Genomic DNA, 18,010 nt, shown 5'->3' on the forward strand with positions numbered 1-18,010 from the left:
CAGCAGAAGCAAAAGAAAGGAAAAGAAAAGAAAGGTTACGGGGGAAGTATATTCACATGAAATGTGGTCGGATTTGCCAGGCTAGAAAAGTGGAAACTTCTGGTACCAGTGTGGAGAGCGGGGCGATGAGGACTATTTTCCCCTCTTTACATTCTAAAAAAAAATAAAACTCCGCGCTGGGAGTGTCATCGGATATATGCAGCGGTCAGAGTTGCATCATGTGGAAACATTTGGTGTTGCATGAAATCCATCCTAACACCGCCCAAACTGTCATCGTCCTGTTTAGTGAAAAAGCCCTGCCGCTAATTTTACACCCAGTAAGAAGTGAGCTATTCTGGCTAAGCTAAGCTAAACACGCTGATAGACGATTACCAGAATCGAACATGTGGAGAAAGAGTGATGGTTCCACGTTGAAGACAAATGCCATTTGATTTTATATATTTCCCTTTACTATTTAACTATATGCGGTCACTTGGCGCCCCTTCATTCCCAACACACACACACACACACCTACACACACAACGTATAAGTTCAAAAGTTCAGCGGCTCTTTTACGTATTCACACACACCGAACTTTGTCATCTCCACAATCTTTGATGTATTTTTCCGGGAGTTTAACAGTTTCACTTCACGTCCCGTCTAATCAGCGGCGCTCTCTCCCCAACATGGCGTGTGGCAAGCTGCCAAACTGGACTTCCAAAGGTTGTCTTAAAACAGTGCCACAGTTTTGTCTTAAATGTACACAGAAGAAAAGAAATGATTCTATATTTCAAGAGAACCACACTGAAACTACTTTAATTTGGTGGTCACCTGGACGAAAGATTGAATTGGAGACTCAACAAGAACTGACCAGAGCGGATTGTACGTTACGTCTTGAGGAAGCTGATTTTGTCCTTCGGTGTTTGCAGACGCTGCGGATCTCCTCTAAATGTCTGGGGTTTTCTGTCGTTGTCTAGCAACAAGCTGATAAAGGAATGCTGGCTCTATTCTGGGGAACTGAAGATAACGTGCACAGGAGAACTCTTCAAAATTATGAGCAACTCTTAGCATCCTTTTTATGAGACTGTCACAGAAAAGCAGCCATCAGCACCTCAAGCAACTCTTTGAAAATAACAGCTGCAACATTTCCTTTCTCCTTATAGTCAATGAAGTATTTTTATTTTTATTTTTTTTATTTACTCAAAAAGAGCAAACACGGTCAGGTCATGAACGCTTTCACCCAACCGCTAACTGTAAGTGAAAAGTTTTACATTTTCGTTCATATTCTCTAAGAGTTTCCTGGGGTGTGTAGACATATGCACACATCTATGAAGGCCGGATTAGAGAAGCGCACAACTAGTAGTTGTGTGCTTCCACCCAAAAAAATAATTTGGGTGGAATTATTTTTCCACCCGAACCTCTGGACCTCCGCAGCTCCTCCAGAGCTATCACAGACCATTTGGTTGCTTCTGTGATTAATGGCCTACAGGGTCGGTTGAGCGGCCGATTCGAATTACGTGACTTCTGAAGCCAGTTGGATAGACTGGATTTTATTCCGGGGTAACGCTGTAAAGGCAAACAAACAAATAGGCCGCACTTTTCAGATTTCTATTTGTCATTTTCCTTTCACGTCACAATTATGTGGTGTGTGGCGTTAATCTACTTCATAAAATCCTAATGCATTGAAACTTGTGGATGTAGCACGACTAGATTCAATGACTTTCCACCCTTTGGAAAATAAAAACCTCTTTATAACCTCATGTGTCATGCCAAGTATAAAATTAACTTCTTATAAAAGAGAAAAAGTTAAGAAAATAGATTTTTCTTGGAGAAAGAAAAAAAAAGAAATGTGACTATTTCCTGTTCTTCGTCACTTATAAAATGTTATGTGAAGTGCTTTGACTCTCACCATTTTAGTTAATACTATTAAGCAATAGATATACATTGTTTAGGGAATAGAATAGGATATTCCCTAAACAACTTTATTAATCTCGCAGTGGGGAAACTGACTTGTTACAGTAGCACAGAAACAAAATACAACTCAATATTAAGTACCTACAAATAAAATTAAACTGGAAAATCTGTGAGATTTTGAAATACAGAATATGTTCTTTTGTGCAAGGCCATATGTGAAAAGTGTGACCAGAGCTATTTATAGAAATACATCACAGACCAAAATCGGCAGCAGCTAAATTCATCATTTACACAGAACCGTTTCTTGAACTCTTTTCAGAAGAGGCCTTTTCTGACTTCACATGGTGCAGCAGCTAAATCAATAAATAATTGATGATTTATCCATGCATTAACTTTACCAGAAGAGAACAACGTGAAACTGAGCATTAAGAAAAGGCCTCTCCATCTCATCTGCGCTCCAAACTGGGAGCTCTGCCTCCGCTTCTCGGCCAAATGCATCCGAACGCATCCCTGCGCATTCCTGACAGGATTTCTGCTCCAGGTACCGTCCGCTGGCGCTGGTCAGGAGAGAAAGGGGGAGATAAAGGGCGAGCCAAGAGTGAGCGTGCAACGCGGCCCATGCCAGCTTTGCAATGTCTTGAGCTGCGTGCTTGAGCAGATTTGGGTCGATAGAAGATAAAGGCTCTTTGATAGGCTGCAGGTGTGCCGCTTTAATGAGCTCTCCCCCCGGCGCCCCCCGCTCCCTCGCTTTCCCTGCCTTTCTTTTTCCTCTCAGCCGTGCCGCTGAAGCACATCTGCACATCTGTCATTCAGCGCTCTGCGGCATCGCTCACCTCTTAACCTTTCCTCTCTCCGCCTGCCAGTCAATCCTGAACTCGCGCCGCACCACGGCGCTGCAGCTTGCAACTCCTGCAGATACGACTCGGCCCACTATGAATCCGATCCAAATCCCTCGCTGTGTGTGTGTGTGTGTGGGGGGGGGGGGGGGGGGACTCACGCACACACAAAGATAAAATGCACACGAGACCTGGGCCAGATTTTAGAAAGGGCTTACAGGGACAGAAGCCCAGGGCCCCATTTTTCTTGGAGTCTGGAGGGCTGCAGATGTTTATTATTATTATTATTTTTATTATTATTATTATTATTTATTATCTTATTTCATTTATTTAATTTTTAAACGTGTGTCTTGCAATTATTGCATTTTATATACAGCCACAGGTCCATAATAGGGGAGTGGTAATAATATTTTGGGAATGTATGAATGTATACAATACTAAACAATACTTACAACAGCATTTGAAAACAATGAGATTACAGTATTTTCTTTTTCAGAGGGGAAGGATAACATGAAGCTACTGGCCAAGGGACATAATATTAACCTGCCACCATCATTTGGTATCATTAGTTCATACATAGTTTATGTGCATTACCTGTAACTGTAACTTGCATTCGAGAAAGAGCTTTTCTCCTTAAATCCGGCCCTCCACGGACACCAAGTGACTGAAAACTGAAAATCTTCAGCTGTCAATTGGGAAAAAGTTGCACATTTCGAGTCAGCTGTAGTTGCCATGCCAGGCCACTGTATGGCGCTGTGAATTTATTATGTCATCGAACGCTCCTGCGCGTTTGATCTTTAGCTTCCGCCTCATTGTAAATCCCCTTCTCTCCGTCTCCCTGGTGTAACACACATATTCCTTCTCATCGATTGCGTTAAACTGAACTGGTTAAGTAGCACAACACAGCACATCCGCCATTTTTTGTTGTTGTTATTGTTATCTGCCCGCACAGATAACAAAACCATTCTGCGCAAGTGCGCTTCCACACCTGTGGAAGTGGCTGATTCACGCCTCAGCAGAGGGTGTTACAGGACAAGTGTCATTGTTTCAAAAAGTGTTTCAAATGTAGTTTTGTAACTTTTAAAATAAAAAGCTAGTAAATGTAAAAATTACAGCCAGTGTGTCTGGACGCCAACAAAAAAGTTACGGTTTTAACTGAAGAGCTGCTCCTATGTGTAAGCGACCCAGCTCGAGAAGAAGAAGAAGAAGCGGAGGCAGGAAGAGGGAGGGATACGAGGTGCTTGCAGTCTCGTGCTTTCCCTTCTTTCGGAGGCCGGGGTGCCGTGGGTCTAGTTCAGTGACGTGTGTTGTGGCTCGACAGGAAACTCGGGGAGGAACTTGTGGCTTTATATTAAGTGTCGGGGCGGTTAACAGGAAAAGATAACCTGTTTGTGTTGATGTAGCACGGAAGCGTGAATTCTTGGCACACGGGAGGAAACGTAGCAAGAGTTTAAAGTGTCTTGCTGGAATTTCCTTGAGTTCAGTTCAGTGTGGGTTTTGGTTTGGGCTGGCTGCCTTCAGTCTGTTGCCTCACAGTGACCCGGTGCTGTGCGAACCGCTTAATTTAGGAAAATGAATTGGCCGGCGAATATCCCGTTCAGGCACCTGACGGGAATTAGCTGGGAATGATAAGGAATTGTATGAATTTGCAAGGCAAATCAAGTTGTGCATGTAATCGTCATTCCAACTGTGTCGCGGTGCGGGGCAGAGGAAAGAAGTGAGTGGAATATACATTCACAGAAACAAAGATCAAGCAACGAGATTTCAGCGAGTGTGGGAGTTATAAATATGAAGAAATAAAATGCAAAACAGGCCAGACAGCGAGAGAGAGAGGGGCTCTAAATTTGCCACAGAAAACGGGTAATGATTCATGAGCAAATTGGTCGGACTTTCACAAACAATTCAATTTGTAGGCGTGTAATTATTCCTGCAGTTCGGCGAGATTATAGGCCGACCTCCTTTAGCCCAGAGGCATAAGTAAACGCCCTGTTTGCACTTATGAAATAATAGGTTGTTGACTCACATCTTTCGCGTCTTTGTGCGCTGACTGTACGGGCAGAAGGGGGGGAAATAAAATATGGCTGCGGCAAAGCGAAGCGGTCCGACTTGAAACACAACTGCAGATTCGAGCTAACCCATTTTCGCTACACCTGGAATAACAGTTTGTGGGGAAAATAAATAAAAAATAAATAAATAAATAAAATTTAAAAAAAAAAAAAAAATATATATATATATATATATATATATATATATATATATATATATATATATATATATATATATATATATATATATATATATATATATATATATATATATATGCATTTTTATGGCTACTTTGAAACAAATGCATGTAAAGTTAATTTATTTGACTAGGTAAGTTAAATGTGAAACTTAGAGTGATATTTCAAGATATGAAAAGTGAACGTTTTTCAATAAAGGCTTAAAAGGAATAAAAGCAAAAAATGTTTCTCTGATAATTTGCAATATTGTCATGTAAAGCCAATGGCATTATTTAGACCAAAGTGTTATGGCGTACACCAACTAGACAGCTGTTCAGCAGGCAGCCATCAATGCCCTCCCCAAAGACAGAGAGCCACAAAGGTGCTTTACCCAAACATATTAACAGAAAGTTGGGTGGAAGGAAAAACACCAGCAGAAAGGACTGTGAAGCGAAGCGCTTTTTACTAAGATTCACAATGCTCGTTACTAGATATCACAACACAAATATAAACAAAGCAAACCCCAAATACCTTGAAAAAAAAAAATGTGCCGTATCAACATATGCTACTGTAAAGAAGGAAAAATGGTTGGCGTAAAATTGTGAACCAAAGCCGACGAGACGCAGATGCGTAGCCTACAACTTTCACCTTCCTTCTGTTGAGCCACTTCTGTACCAGAGACAAGACATTCCTGATGCTTGAGGTCAAGTGGAAGGTGACTGTCATCTGCGGTTTGTCCCGCTGTGTTTTATCAAGTCCAAAGTCATATTTCAATGCACTTTATGGCTGCCTTTAGTGACAAACTTCACTGACATGCTGATTTCAATTTCCAGCAGGACTCGACACCACACTGTCAAAAGTACCAATATCTACTTTAATAGCCCATTTATCACTGTGACTGACTGACGGCAAAACTGGTGAGACCCGAGTGCAAATGCTGTCCAGTACATAGAAATACCAGTAATAAAATGTATTTTGTATAAATATCGTCGCATTTCAATGTTCGAATCGAATCGCTGAACTAATTGACGTTTTGCCCGTTATAAGTGGGTAATATTGACGTGAACTCAGCACTTTGGGCACAAGGCCACAATATTTCCCTCCTTTGCTTTTTCACCTAGTCATGAAGTCAGTCAGTCAGTCAGTCAGACGGCCAGCCAGCCAGTCAATCAGTCAGGCAGTCTGCTGTTTGGGCGGGGTGGAGGATTGTAGACGGGCCCTTTGTTTGAACAGAGGAGCCCCAGACACAACAGTGGCCAGCCCCGGCCCCTACACAATGGCCTTCGGCACAAAGGCCCACACACTGGGACAATGGGGCCCGAGCTCGGAGGTGGGGGTCGGGGGAAGGTTTGATGGAACGGCTGGGTTGAGGTTGTCCACCTGCACGCTTCAGAACCGGACAGTCCCTACCTTTCCGGCCCGCCCACCCACACAGAGAGAGAGGGAGAGAGAGACCACTTCCACCCCTCATAACACTGGCGTTAAAGAATATGAATGAAAACAAGCTGCTGCAGGTGTGCTCCTGCGCTGGAGGCAGGAGGAGGAGGCAGGGAAATTCTGCGCAGTGAAACGTTTATTTGGGTTTTTACAGCCAAAGATGTGCAGCGACTGAAACTGAGACACTTAGCAGGCTGGTTTCAGACAGCAAGGATTAAAACAATGTAATAATGTGTATATATGTGTGTGTGTACATTGTAGTTCCTATATTTCACATTGGGAAAAAATATTTAAATGTAAGTGTGTGTGAGTGCTAGTGTAAGTGCTAAAATACAATCAGTCATTTTATATAATATACAACTTTTATATAATACTCTTTAATTTCTCTCAAGATTTACACTGTAACAGCTATTAGGATTTGAATTAGACACACATTTTCCCTTTTTTTTTTTTTTTTTTTTAAATAGTCATAAATGTGTCCAGAATAAAATATTGATTGAACCCAAAAAGTGACACGACACCACATTTGGACCGGAGGGTCTGATGATTAAACCAGAAAAGGACTTAAAGAAGGACTATAAACAACTACACACACAGTTAAGAACATAATAAAAAAAATAAATAAAATGTTTCCTGTCTATATCTAGACATAAATTATTATTTTCTTCCACCAACTACTCCAGGGGTAAGTTGCTGAACACTACTGGCTGCACTCAGTGGTCTGCTATTCTAAGCTGCTCTCTCATTGGATGAACTGAGTGTCAATCATTCAGCCTCCATCCGCAGTAGGAGAGTCACCTCAGATTTTTCACCCAGCTGCTTTAAAACCCCCCAAAACAAACAAACAAAAAAACCCCACCCCAAACAATACCAAATATTAGTCTGAATGGTAAAAATGTTTTATGAAAATGTACCTATAATTTTAATTCCTTTTTCCTACATAGTGCAGCTTGGACTTCTTACACTCTGTAAAAAGTCCCAAAAAAAAATGAGAGAAAAAAGTCCTACTTTAATTTTCTCTTTTATTGATTGCAACATCTTTTTATCCACACATTACAAAAATGCACAACAAATAACAGGCTCAGTCTGCAACCTTAAAAGGGGGAGGAAAAAAAAAATCTACCAAATAAAATATGCTTTAACACAATTATAGTAACGTAAATGCCACTTTGGATAACCGTAATCAAGAACCCTTTTTTTTTTTTTTTTTAACTACATAAAAAAAAAAAAAAAAATTCTTGACATAAATAAGTTAGTATAATTTCTCAGTGTTTTTGTGTTTTAATTTTTTTTTTTTTTTTTACAAAATACGTACAGATGTACATTGCAAAAAGAATAAAATAAAAAAAAAATAAAATAAAAAAAATGTCTACACAATTACACAGGCGTGGCGACTGCATTTGTTATTCGTCAAACGCAGGAGGAGCTTGGAGATCCTCCCACTTGCATCCTCAGCAGGTTTAAAATATTGGGGCAGGAGGAAGGAAGGGATGGAAGAGAAGAAAAAAATTAAATAAAATAAAGCACCTAAAGTCATCACAAAGAAATACAATGTGAAGTCATCTACATAAAAGCAACCATGTATTTGGTATTGTAGGAGATATAACTGCTTTCTAAAGTAAAAACCCTTCCATCTGCAAAGCAGTAAGGCACATCAGGGTGGAGGCAATAAGTTTGCATGTCCTTCCGTAAATATCTCAGCTAGTCCAACGCACCTGAGGAGTGCAGAACTACAACAGGGAGGGGAGGGGGAGAGGGTCCACACTGGTGCTTAAAAGCAACTCTAAAAATAAAAAAATAAAATAAATAGAATATCCTCATTGATTTGTTGGGTTTTTTTTAAGTTTCCTCCTCTTAAAAGAGCTAAAGATTGTGGCCAAAAAGAAAAAAAAAATTAAAAATAAATGAGCTACATTTGTACCATTCTTCAATGTCGAGTTAGGAAAATGACGGAGTGAAGTCACGCTGGAAAGAAACCGTAAGAAGCCATGATTTGTTTTAGTTGCTTTTTTTTTTTTTTTTTTTTAAAGTGTAGCAATTAGGGACCGTGTCAACTTCGCACGAGCATAACAGCATTTCCAGAAAAACAAAAACAAAAAGTCAAACTACACTGCAATTCTTCAAGTCAAATCAAATTTCACACTTTTAGCATAAAGGATTTGTTTTAAAAATCATAATGTTTATTATGTGCTACATATGAAGAGAAATATATATTTATTTATTAATTTATATACACAGGTAGTAAAAAAAAAAAAAAAAAAAAGAAAGAAAGAAAAAATAAGTAGCAAAAAAGGAAATCCAACCTAATTGCACACTGCTACATCGACTGCTGTTAGAGGCAGTAACATTTAACTGAGTGCCAAAAAACTTTAGTGTTTCTATTCAGTGCTTCAACAGCGTCCTCCCCAGTCTTCAGGAGAGCTGATATGTTTCTGATGCTGCGTAGATCCTCGTCCAAAAGAAAAAAAAAAAAAAAAAAAGCCAACACTGAGGTCTCCCACGTTTAGGGAAAAACAAGGGGGAGGGGGCATCTTCTCTATGGGGCGAGAACAAGGAAGAGAGAGAGAGAGAGAGAGAGAGAGAAGAAAAACATGCTAGTTAGTACAACAGAACATTGTGTAACATTTTCTGTAACAACAAAAGAAGTTGAGTTTTTCCCCAAGAATGTGTTTCCTGATGTGGAAAAAAAACCTTGAACCTTGAAGGGAAATACAAATTATTATTTTTGTAGTTTTTATTTCTAGAAGCTACTTTTACATTTTAAGTCATATTTTTGAGCCTCTCCAGAGTGTTGGTTTTTTTTTGGTTGTTTTTTTTTTTTAGCTCATACAATTAAGATGTAGGTTAGCTTCCCATTTTAAATATATATATAAAAAAATAAAAGTCAGAAATTAATCTAAAAGAAACACGCATATACACAAAATGTTAAGATAGCCTTAAAAATATGCATAGTGGAAGTTCTAAATTTCTTACCACATTTATAAAAAATTACAAATTTCTTATTTAAAAGGAATTCAAAATTTTTTTTTACCTGCTCTACTGTTTAGGTTTGTTTTTTTTTTCTTCTCTTCTTAAACGTGGTAAAAAAATTTATTTTTTTTTTTAAACCAGACCCTCTCTTCACTGTGACCCACTTGATTTTTGATTTCAGACCTGCACGCTCTTCTCCCCCTGCAGGGATAGATGTGTGTGTGTGTGTGTTATAACAGGAGTGTGTGTGTGTGTGTTGTAACAGGAGTGTGTGTGTGTGTGCGCGCGCGCGTGAGTGTGTTTTTGCAGCTCTCAGAGAGACCAGCCCCTTTCCGTCCCTGCTCTGCTGTGAGGGCAGTGGCTGCTGACGTGTTACTACTACACTGTTGTTCAGCACTTGTTTACAGTTAAGTAGGAAATGAGCAGCACCGAAGCACCTGCAGTTAAAGGGCTAAAAATAATGCCCAGCTCAGTTTTGTTTTCCTTTTTCTTGTTTTCACTCGCAACGTTTGTCTGTCTGGTGTTTTATCGATAAAACTCTACGAGTCGGCAAAATGTTCCGTTTGGTTGTCCAAAAAAAGTTAGTAATTGTAATTTATAAGGTAAAAACAGTGTATTTTATACCACGGATTGAAAGGGCGACGGTGTTTTTTTTTTTTTTTTTTTTTTAAAAACCACGTCTACCTAATGTTCGATTCTCTGACATCGTGTGTGATTAAAAGGGGAGGAAATTTATAATTTAATTTTCTTACCGTTTTGCTAGTCCTCACGTTTGCCTCTTGGGACTGGACTTTCTGGGTGTGTGTTCAACAGAGTGGCTCAGGGTTGGACAACTAACTTCATCTGGGCTGCTGCGTGACCTCTTACTTTGCGCCGTGGTGTCTGCGAAAAATAATATATTTTTTTTAAATTACTACTTTCCATATTTATGTATTTATGAAAGTAATATGCCAACACCGTGAGCCGTAGGACTATATGTTACACAGCAGCGAATTCGGGCTGAAAACATGTTTAAAAAAAAAAAAAAAAGTAAATAAAAAAAGAAGTACCGTGACACGGTCTTTTCCTCAGCCCGGTGCACTGCTCCTTACACTCCGTCAGCACGTCAGACATGCTTGTATCGCAGCTATGATTCCCGTTTAGATCCACATTGTTATTCCCAGAGCAGACGCCTTTCTCCCTCCGCGGGGGCCGCACGTAGAAATCCGGGACCCGAGCGGGGTCCACTAGTTCCCATGTGAGCCTGGCGTTAGGCAGCGGCTTGTCACTGGCAAAGTCGAAGCCCCACTTGGCGGACGCAGCCTCCTGTAGCTCCCGCATATGTCCCTTGAAATCCCTCTTCAACTCTTCGTGGTCCACCAAGCCGAAGAGGCTTCGGCAGGCTGACGGCTTCGGGTGTTCCGTAACCCGGGGCTCCGTCCGTTCCAACGTCGGGCTTCCGTTTGAAAGTCGAACGTCTGACATTTTACCCCCCAAAAAAGCTGAATCTTCGAGCAGCCAGGAGCGTCTGGTTTTCATAAGAAAAAAACACGTCGCCGGAGAGTGAGAGAGAAGAAGAAGAAGAAAAAAAAAGATATAGGGGAAAAAAAACAACGAGTATCTCGTCACGGGGGAAAAGATCCGAAACAGGAGTGAAACGGCTTATGCCATGCGTATGTCAAGCTGGAGGCGCAAACGGCTTCTGCGGTGTTCTGACGCCGAAGATAGTCCCCGCGAATCATCAAAACAAACTGCAGAGGAACCAAAGGAGCTCTTGTCAATTCCGTCCCGGACTGAGAGAAACTGCAGAGTAACCTCAGTACCCAATATGGCGATTCAGAGGCGTTGTGGGGACTGAGAGAAGGCTGGGCTCGGACGGAGGAGGGCCAGAGCATGTGATTGACACACAGAGCTATTTAAATCCCAGCGAGGCTGTTCATTTGCTGAACGCAGAGGCCACGCCCATGTTTTTTTTTTTCTTTTAAAGAGCCAGCATTTTAAATAATCTGGGCCAACTCTGTAAAGAAGCTTACATTTCGTCACAATTTCAATCTTGAGCAGCACGGGAGGTATTAATTGAAAAATATTTAATTGTAAGACAGTTAACTAGTGTCTGTATGTTTTATGAACATTCTGCTTAGATTTGATCTTTAAAGATGCATTTTCAAATAATGTTATTTCACAGAAAGTTGTTTTAAGTTATTGCTATGAAAACATAAAATAAATTACAAAGCAGATTGAGTATTACATACATTGCTAAATTAAATTTAATGTTTCAACTTAAAAAAAAAAATCAACAACAGGGAAATGGCTGCTTTGAGAATTGCTAAACCTTGAAAGTTTTCCAGCTTGAGACAGAAAGCTGTGTAGTAGCTGTGGTTCTGTTTGTGATGTTATTTGAATGACCTTTTCAGCTCCCCTCACTGATTAACTATAAGCCTGTAGCTGTTGGTTTCAAATTTGTTCCAAAAATAAAATACATATGTATTCCATGATCATGGTACAGTTAATAGATCTAGGTTGCGTTTTATATATGATAACATATGACGCATAGAAAACCACATAAATTTGATAGCATCTTTGTTCTTTAATTATGTGTGTATTCTTGCCATTTTTTGTTCTTTGCCAGCAACACACTTTGAAAGCACTTGATAAATGTATTATTAAATATTGGTGAATGTAAAATTGAAATTTAATCTGCAAAAACAAATACCAAAAACATATATATATATATATATATATATATATATATATATATATATATATATATATATATATATATATATATATATATATATATATATATAAAATTATCACATTTGCAGAAAAGCAAGAATTTTGTCTTAAACAACAATATTGGACAGGGAAAAAAACCCTACATAAATAGTATTCAAGTAAAATTATTTTTGAACTCAAACTGCATCATAAACCATCTTTCCCCCAACATGAAATTGTTGTCTCCCAAAGTGTGTAAGTTGTGTTACCCTCTACAGAAGTAAAAAGAAGAAAAAAAAAATTTAAACTTCAACAAAACAAATGCACCATAATTAAACAATTTTTAAAAACAATAATTTGCTTAAAATAGGACCGTAAGCTCTTTGGGAGGAATGATGCAATTCAGTTTAGCGGTGAGCAGCTGTTTACTTGAAAGGTTACAGTAGGATAAATGGCCCATTAGGTTCTCTGTGGACGGCCACACAGGCAATGTCGCCCTCTAGTGTTCACTGTCCCAAAAGTCTACCGCAGAGGTAAGTCGACAGAAAAAGATCTCTTTACCAAATGTTGTTTTAATAGCAAACCTTTAGATAAACAGCAGATCTACATATACATGTACATGACCAGCCATTTAGCAGTCCATCAACATCTCCCACAGACTCTTCTCAAGTTTTTCCTCCTACCTTCCCTGTAAGTCAAGTGGCTCAACCTCAGAGGCTGAGCCACTTGACGATGTGAAAGTTTTTCTTGCCCACTCTGAGCAGGGTGAGTCCATTAGACAGTATGTGGATGTTGGGGACGAGGACCTGCTCCGGTTTGTCTTCCCGTTGGTGGTTGATCCATACCGCTCCTTCTGAAATCATCCGATACCTGAACGCAAGCGATCACACGATAAGATTCAGGTAATTCAAGAACTTTTAACTACTTAATCTTGTATGCCTGACAAGCTACAATAGTCTGATGATTCAGTATATTGAGTCAGCGGACCTCATTCTTGGACCTACTAGACCTGATCAACTCCAGCAACTCCGGATCACTGCATTGCCCCTAAAGGCTGGTACAGTAGATACCAGCTCTCTTGGAAAGTGAAACTTTTTTCCCCAGTTAGCTTCACTGACTAAGTTTTCTAATGGCTAGACAGCAGTTCAGTTCAATTGCTTGAGTGTTCTTACTTTCACCATTAAACATCTCTGAGTCCTACTGTTCTTCTTCCCATTATTTTCACCAAACATTCAGGTGATCATCAAACATGAGTGTTCAGGATTTTTTTTACCCCCCCAACCACATCTCTTCCTTGAAGACGATGGTTTTCTTCCAGTGTTAAACAAGCACTTTTTGACCAAAATTTTCAAGAAAATGCCATCAATTCTTGCGTTTCCTCTACTTCACACACGCCAGTGACCCTTCTAAAACAGACTAACATATTTTCCACAACCATGGGATGAGTCTTTGGACTTGGTTAGTCAAGACATTCTGGGTAAATACAACCAAAACAAACCTGTGTGTGTAGCGCCAGTGGGAGAAATGACTCGTGATCTTTTACAAAACGACAAAAGCGAGATCCCACGACTAAAATCTGACACCATTCCAGTTGTGCTTCGCGGAGAAGAAAGTTGCACCCGTTTTCTTCTTCAGAAGTTTTCCTTCAGTGGACCAGCTTCCCTAACTGCTGATAAAAAGCAACCCCACAACCAATGGCAGAGCTCTATTACAGTAGGTGCTCATGAGGAACCTACCCTCTGGGCCCATCAGGGATGGCGCTGGCCTTACGGCAGGCGTCTAGCACCGTGGTCCCTGGCTCCAAAAACATTTCTTGGAAAGGAGCTTCCTTGAAGAGTTCCTGAAGCTCCTCGTCACTCATTTGCTCCAACGCCTGAACGCTGCTGTGATACAACGCATTGGTACATCTGCAGGGACAAGCAATACAGCTGTTAGACAGCTCCTCCAGGATTTTGCAAATCGTTTTGTGATTTACGGTTGTCAAAACCCCATATTCTGTGGGGCTACTTTAGAAATATTTCCTCATTAAACCTCATACCAAATCTACATATAAGAAGAAAAATATATATACATTTATTGACCACGGACTGTAACTTGACATCAAGCAAAGGTTGAGGCAGCAATGCAGCACAAGGTGAGGTTTTAGCTAGACTTTTTCCTTGTCCGTCATTTTGGCCAACGAGACAAAAAGAAATTTCATTATAATCTACTTTTACCAGTTAATTTTTTTACGTTAACATGTTCAATTGCATTTAATTTTAATTTGGTTTTATTAATATTCATCAAGCTGAACAGAGAATCCACATTGTGCCATCAAGCATCAGAAAAATGAATGCATATAACTTCTTCCCAGTCTGCGGGGACCTGAAGTGAGCAACAGCTTGAGAGTAATCAGGGTTTTGATGATGATCCAAAGGATGAAACAAGTACTTAAGCCAAAGTTTTGAAATCAGACAAAATTTTCAATTGGAGTCTTTTGACTGATTTAGTAACCAGTACTTGTTGAAAATGTCTGGGCGTCCGCAGCGAGCGGTCAGGTGTGTGAACTGTCATAATTGGCCTTCAAATCTTTCCGTCACCATTTTAAAAAAATGGATGATTAAGATGTTTTGAAGAGCAAATTTCCTTACAGAGACTTCAAAATCCATTTTATTTATGATTCCAGGTTGTGTGTGTGGTTTGTTTGTCGCTTTATTTTGGGTATTTAAAATGTCTTCCAGTTCCATTGTGGAGTGTCCTGTGCAAACCTAAAGGTTTAGAAGTCTTTGAGGCTTGCATTATTATGCCATTATCAATACACTGTTCAAAAATGGTGTCAAAACAACATTACTGTTTATTACAATAATTACGACAAAAACAAAATTCGTTATTGTGACGGGTCTAGTCAAAGATGGACCAATTCTGACCTCTTGGCGCTCTCGAGGCCCTCCTTTCCGTGCACCAATTTGGTCACCTCTGCAGCCAGTCGTTTGTGGGCGAGGCGTTTGCTCGGATCCTCCCTCTGCTGCTCCATCAGCTTCTCCACCTCCCCCAGGGGCAAAAAGGTGAACAGCTTCAAGTACCTGCAAAACCCCCACACAATGCACGTCGGCTTCCTCGTCACTGCGATTCAGGCGTCAACAGAACCGGTGAGCTTTCTTCTCTGCGTACCGCTCCACGCTGGCATCTGGCTGTCGGAGGAAGAACTGGTAGAGCTCGAAGGGGGACGTCTTGTCTCTGTTGAGCCACACCGCGTTGCCGGCGGTTTTCCCCAGCTTGTCACCGGCGGTGCTGGTCACCAGCGGGATGGTCAGGCCATACACCTCCTCACCACTTACTCTTAAAAAAATAAAAAAAATTGAAATTTAAAAATTGATTTGAATGGTTACATGGTATATGGTCAATGAATATGGTCAAACTTAATTGCAGAGCTGGTCTTTACAAGAGATTAGGTCAAGCAGAAACACGGGGAGACGATTATTTCACTCTTCCCACAGTTAAAAATGATGTGGCGAAAGTGGTACCGTAATATTTTAGAGCCAGATAACATAAAAAAAAAAATAATAAAATAAAAAAATTTAAAGTGTGAGGAAAAATTGACAAATGAGATTTTCGTTGCTTTTCTGTTTGGGAGAAGTCATTTTTAACAAACACCTTCACACAAAATCATGCCTATTAAAACAGGAAGCAGAAACATGGATGACGATGTAGCAGCTGGAAACATCTCATGGTAATGAAAGAGCAGATTGTTATCACTAAAAAAAAAAAATAATAAAAAAAGGCTGTGGCCACTTGATTGGCAAAAGGGAGAGAAAAATGTATAGTGTCAGCACATCTGCTACAAAGTTGAACAGTGCAGGAAACATCAATGACGAGTCGCGTGGAAGTAAACGGGTGAAAAAGAAAATCAAACAGGTTTTGCTCCTGAATAATGAAACAGTTACGATCTTGTTTGGAAGCTAACACACAACCCAAACTTGAAGAATGAGGTCGGCTCAAGCTATAGATTGCTTGGTCAGGGAATAAACACTGAAGTGGACTACGGTTGTTGTTTGTGAGCATAAAGTTTATCAACCACAAATAAAAAAAAAAAAAGCTGTCTTTTACAGTGATTTTTACTATTCCTCTCTGTCAGTAAAAAATATCGACTGATGTCCATCGATTTCTCTCCAACCTATCCTCGGTACATTCACCTACAATTATTAGCTTCAGGTATGACTTCCATCCACGTCATTAGTTTATAACTTTTTAGGACTAAACTACACGTTTTGTGTACCTGCTAGTAGAATTACAGCCTTGAATGCTTAAGTGTACTTTAAAATAATGTTAAAGCATCTCATGATTAAAATGTAGCAAGTTTTTTGTTTTTTTATGTGAGGCTGGAAAAACTGCTGAATAGGTAATTAGTCTACTTAGGTGATTCAACATGCTGAAGCTTGCCTGTGTACATCAGAGTAAAAATGCTGGTCAGAACTGGAGCACAAATGGAGATATCTGTTTGAATTGTGCCAGAGGTTTGGGATATCTACATGGGATGAATCACAGGCAGGTAAAGCTGGTTTTAGCTGTGAAAAACTTTAAACTGATATAGAATTTAGAAATTTACTTCTCAGGTGGAGAAGAATATAGCCAAAGTCTGTGTTAGAATGGCCCAGTCAAAGTCATACGCCTCATTAAAGTTAGTTTTCACTTGTGAAACCTGCAACTACTTCTCTGGAGATCTTTGGATATCAAAACACACAACTAGGGATATCAGGTCATTTCTTATTCCGATTTCCAAATGCAGCCTGGAACAAAGCTGGAAGGGAAATTTACTTGTGAATGTACTCGTGTCCGGACATCAAATTGCCCAGCTGGTCGGTGCCTCCGAGCTGAATCCTGCAGCCGTATATCTGGTGGAGGTGGTAGAAGTCATAAGCTTGGAACACCTGGTAGGTGAACTCTGTCAGGCTCATACCGTCTGCGCTCCTCAGCCGGGACTGCACGCTGTGGCGGCTGAGCATGGTCCCCATCCGGAAGTGCCTGCCGGTCTCCGACAGAAAGTCCACCACCCCCCAGCTCTTATACCAGCTCCGGTTGTTCAACACGACCACCGTGCCCAGCGGCCTCGAGCGGTCGTGGAAAAGCGCCTCGTGGTTGATGAAAATCCTCTGAATGCTCTCCCGGATGCCGCGCGTGTTCTCCTCCACCACATCCGCGGACAGCCGCTCGCGCTCGCCCGTTTTCCCGCTCGGGTCCCCGATTTGCGCCGTGGCCCCTCCGAGCAGCGCGACGACGTTGTGCCCGGCGCTCCGGAAGTGCAGCAGGCCGATGATGGCGAGCAGGTTGCCCACATGGAGGCTGTCGGCCGTGGGATCGAAGCCGCAGTATACAGTCTGAGGAGCGGACTGGAGCAGCCGGGGAAGCTGGTCCTGTGCTGCGTTTTCTGGGAAAGAATCCTTTAAAACACCGCGCTTATGCAGCGAGAGGAGCAGTCCGCTGGACGCCGCAGCGGAGCGGTGAAATTTAGACCCGAGTGTGAGGAAGAGACGCGCTCGTCTCAGGAGGCTACAGGACGCGTGCCGCGAAACACAACAGCAGAACCCGAGCATGGACACCGCCATGTTGGATGATGTGACTGAGAAGGAGGAAGAGCTTAAGATAATTTGATCAATGTAGACTGCCCCCTGCTGGAGTGGTTCTGAATCAGAGCAACCGCAGACATGGCAGTGGCTGCTTATTTACTCAACCAAGAGTCAAGGTCAAAACTTAGACTCCTCTGTCGTCATTTTGTGGGTCAGATTGAGAACGACTGAATTAAAGAGGAAGTTCTGGATTTAGGAAGTGGGATTCTATTAAAAGATTCTCACTCGAATGTAAATTTTTATTAGTATCATCAGTGCACTTTCATAGAAACGAGTATCAAGCATTTTTGTCTTCTTGTGGAAAATATTTAAGCTTTCATCTTCAAATTTAACTTTTTGCATTTCCAAATGTTTT

At 40.8% G+C, this 18,010-nt stretch overlaps 2 protein-coding genes across 2 annotated transcripts; both read right to left on the reverse strand.

Moving 5' to 3' along the window:
- Positions 1 to 7,393: 7,393 nt before the first annotated feature.
- cdkn1bb (cyclin-dependent kinase inhibitor 1Bb) lies at positions 7,394 to 11,397 on the reverse strand. The gene is made up of 3 exons (XM_044124895.1): positions 10,408 to 11,397; positions 10,111 to 10,240; positions 7,394 to 8,924 (listed from the first exon to the last, which is right to left on the reverse strand). The coding sequence occupies exons 1-2, from the start codon at positions 10,874 to 10,876 to the stop codon at positions 10,125 to 10,127; spliced, it is 585 nt and encodes a 194-aa protein (XP_043980830.1). The 5' UTR covers positions 10,877 to 11,397; the 3' UTR covers positions 7,394 to 8,924; positions 10,111 to 10,124.
- A 748-nt stretch (positions 11,398 to 12,145) lies between these two features.
- yars2 (tyrosyl-tRNA synthetase 2, mitochondrial) lies at positions 12,146 to 17,826 on the reverse strand. The gene is made up of 5 exons (XM_044124897.1): positions 16,847 to 17,826; positions 15,203 to 15,370; positions 14,959 to 15,114; positions 13,789 to 13,959; positions 12,146 to 12,922 (listed from the first exon to the last, which is right to left on the reverse strand). Exons 1-5 carry the CDS (start codon positions 17,632 to 17,634, stop codon positions 12,763 to 12,765), a joined length of 1,443 nt encoding a protein of 480 aa, XP_043980832.1. The 5' UTR covers positions 17,635 to 17,826; the 3' UTR covers positions 12,146 to 12,762.
- Between the last annotated feature and the right edge of the window lie 184 nt (positions 17,827 to 18,010).

Source organism: Gambusia affinis, linkage group LG08 (genome assembly GCF_019740435.1).
Source record: "Gambusia affinis linkage group LG08, SWU_Gaff_1.0, whole genome shotgun sequence".
NCBI lineage: Eukaryota > Metazoa > Chordata > Actinopteri > Cyprinodontiformes > Poeciliidae > Gambusia > Gambusia affinis.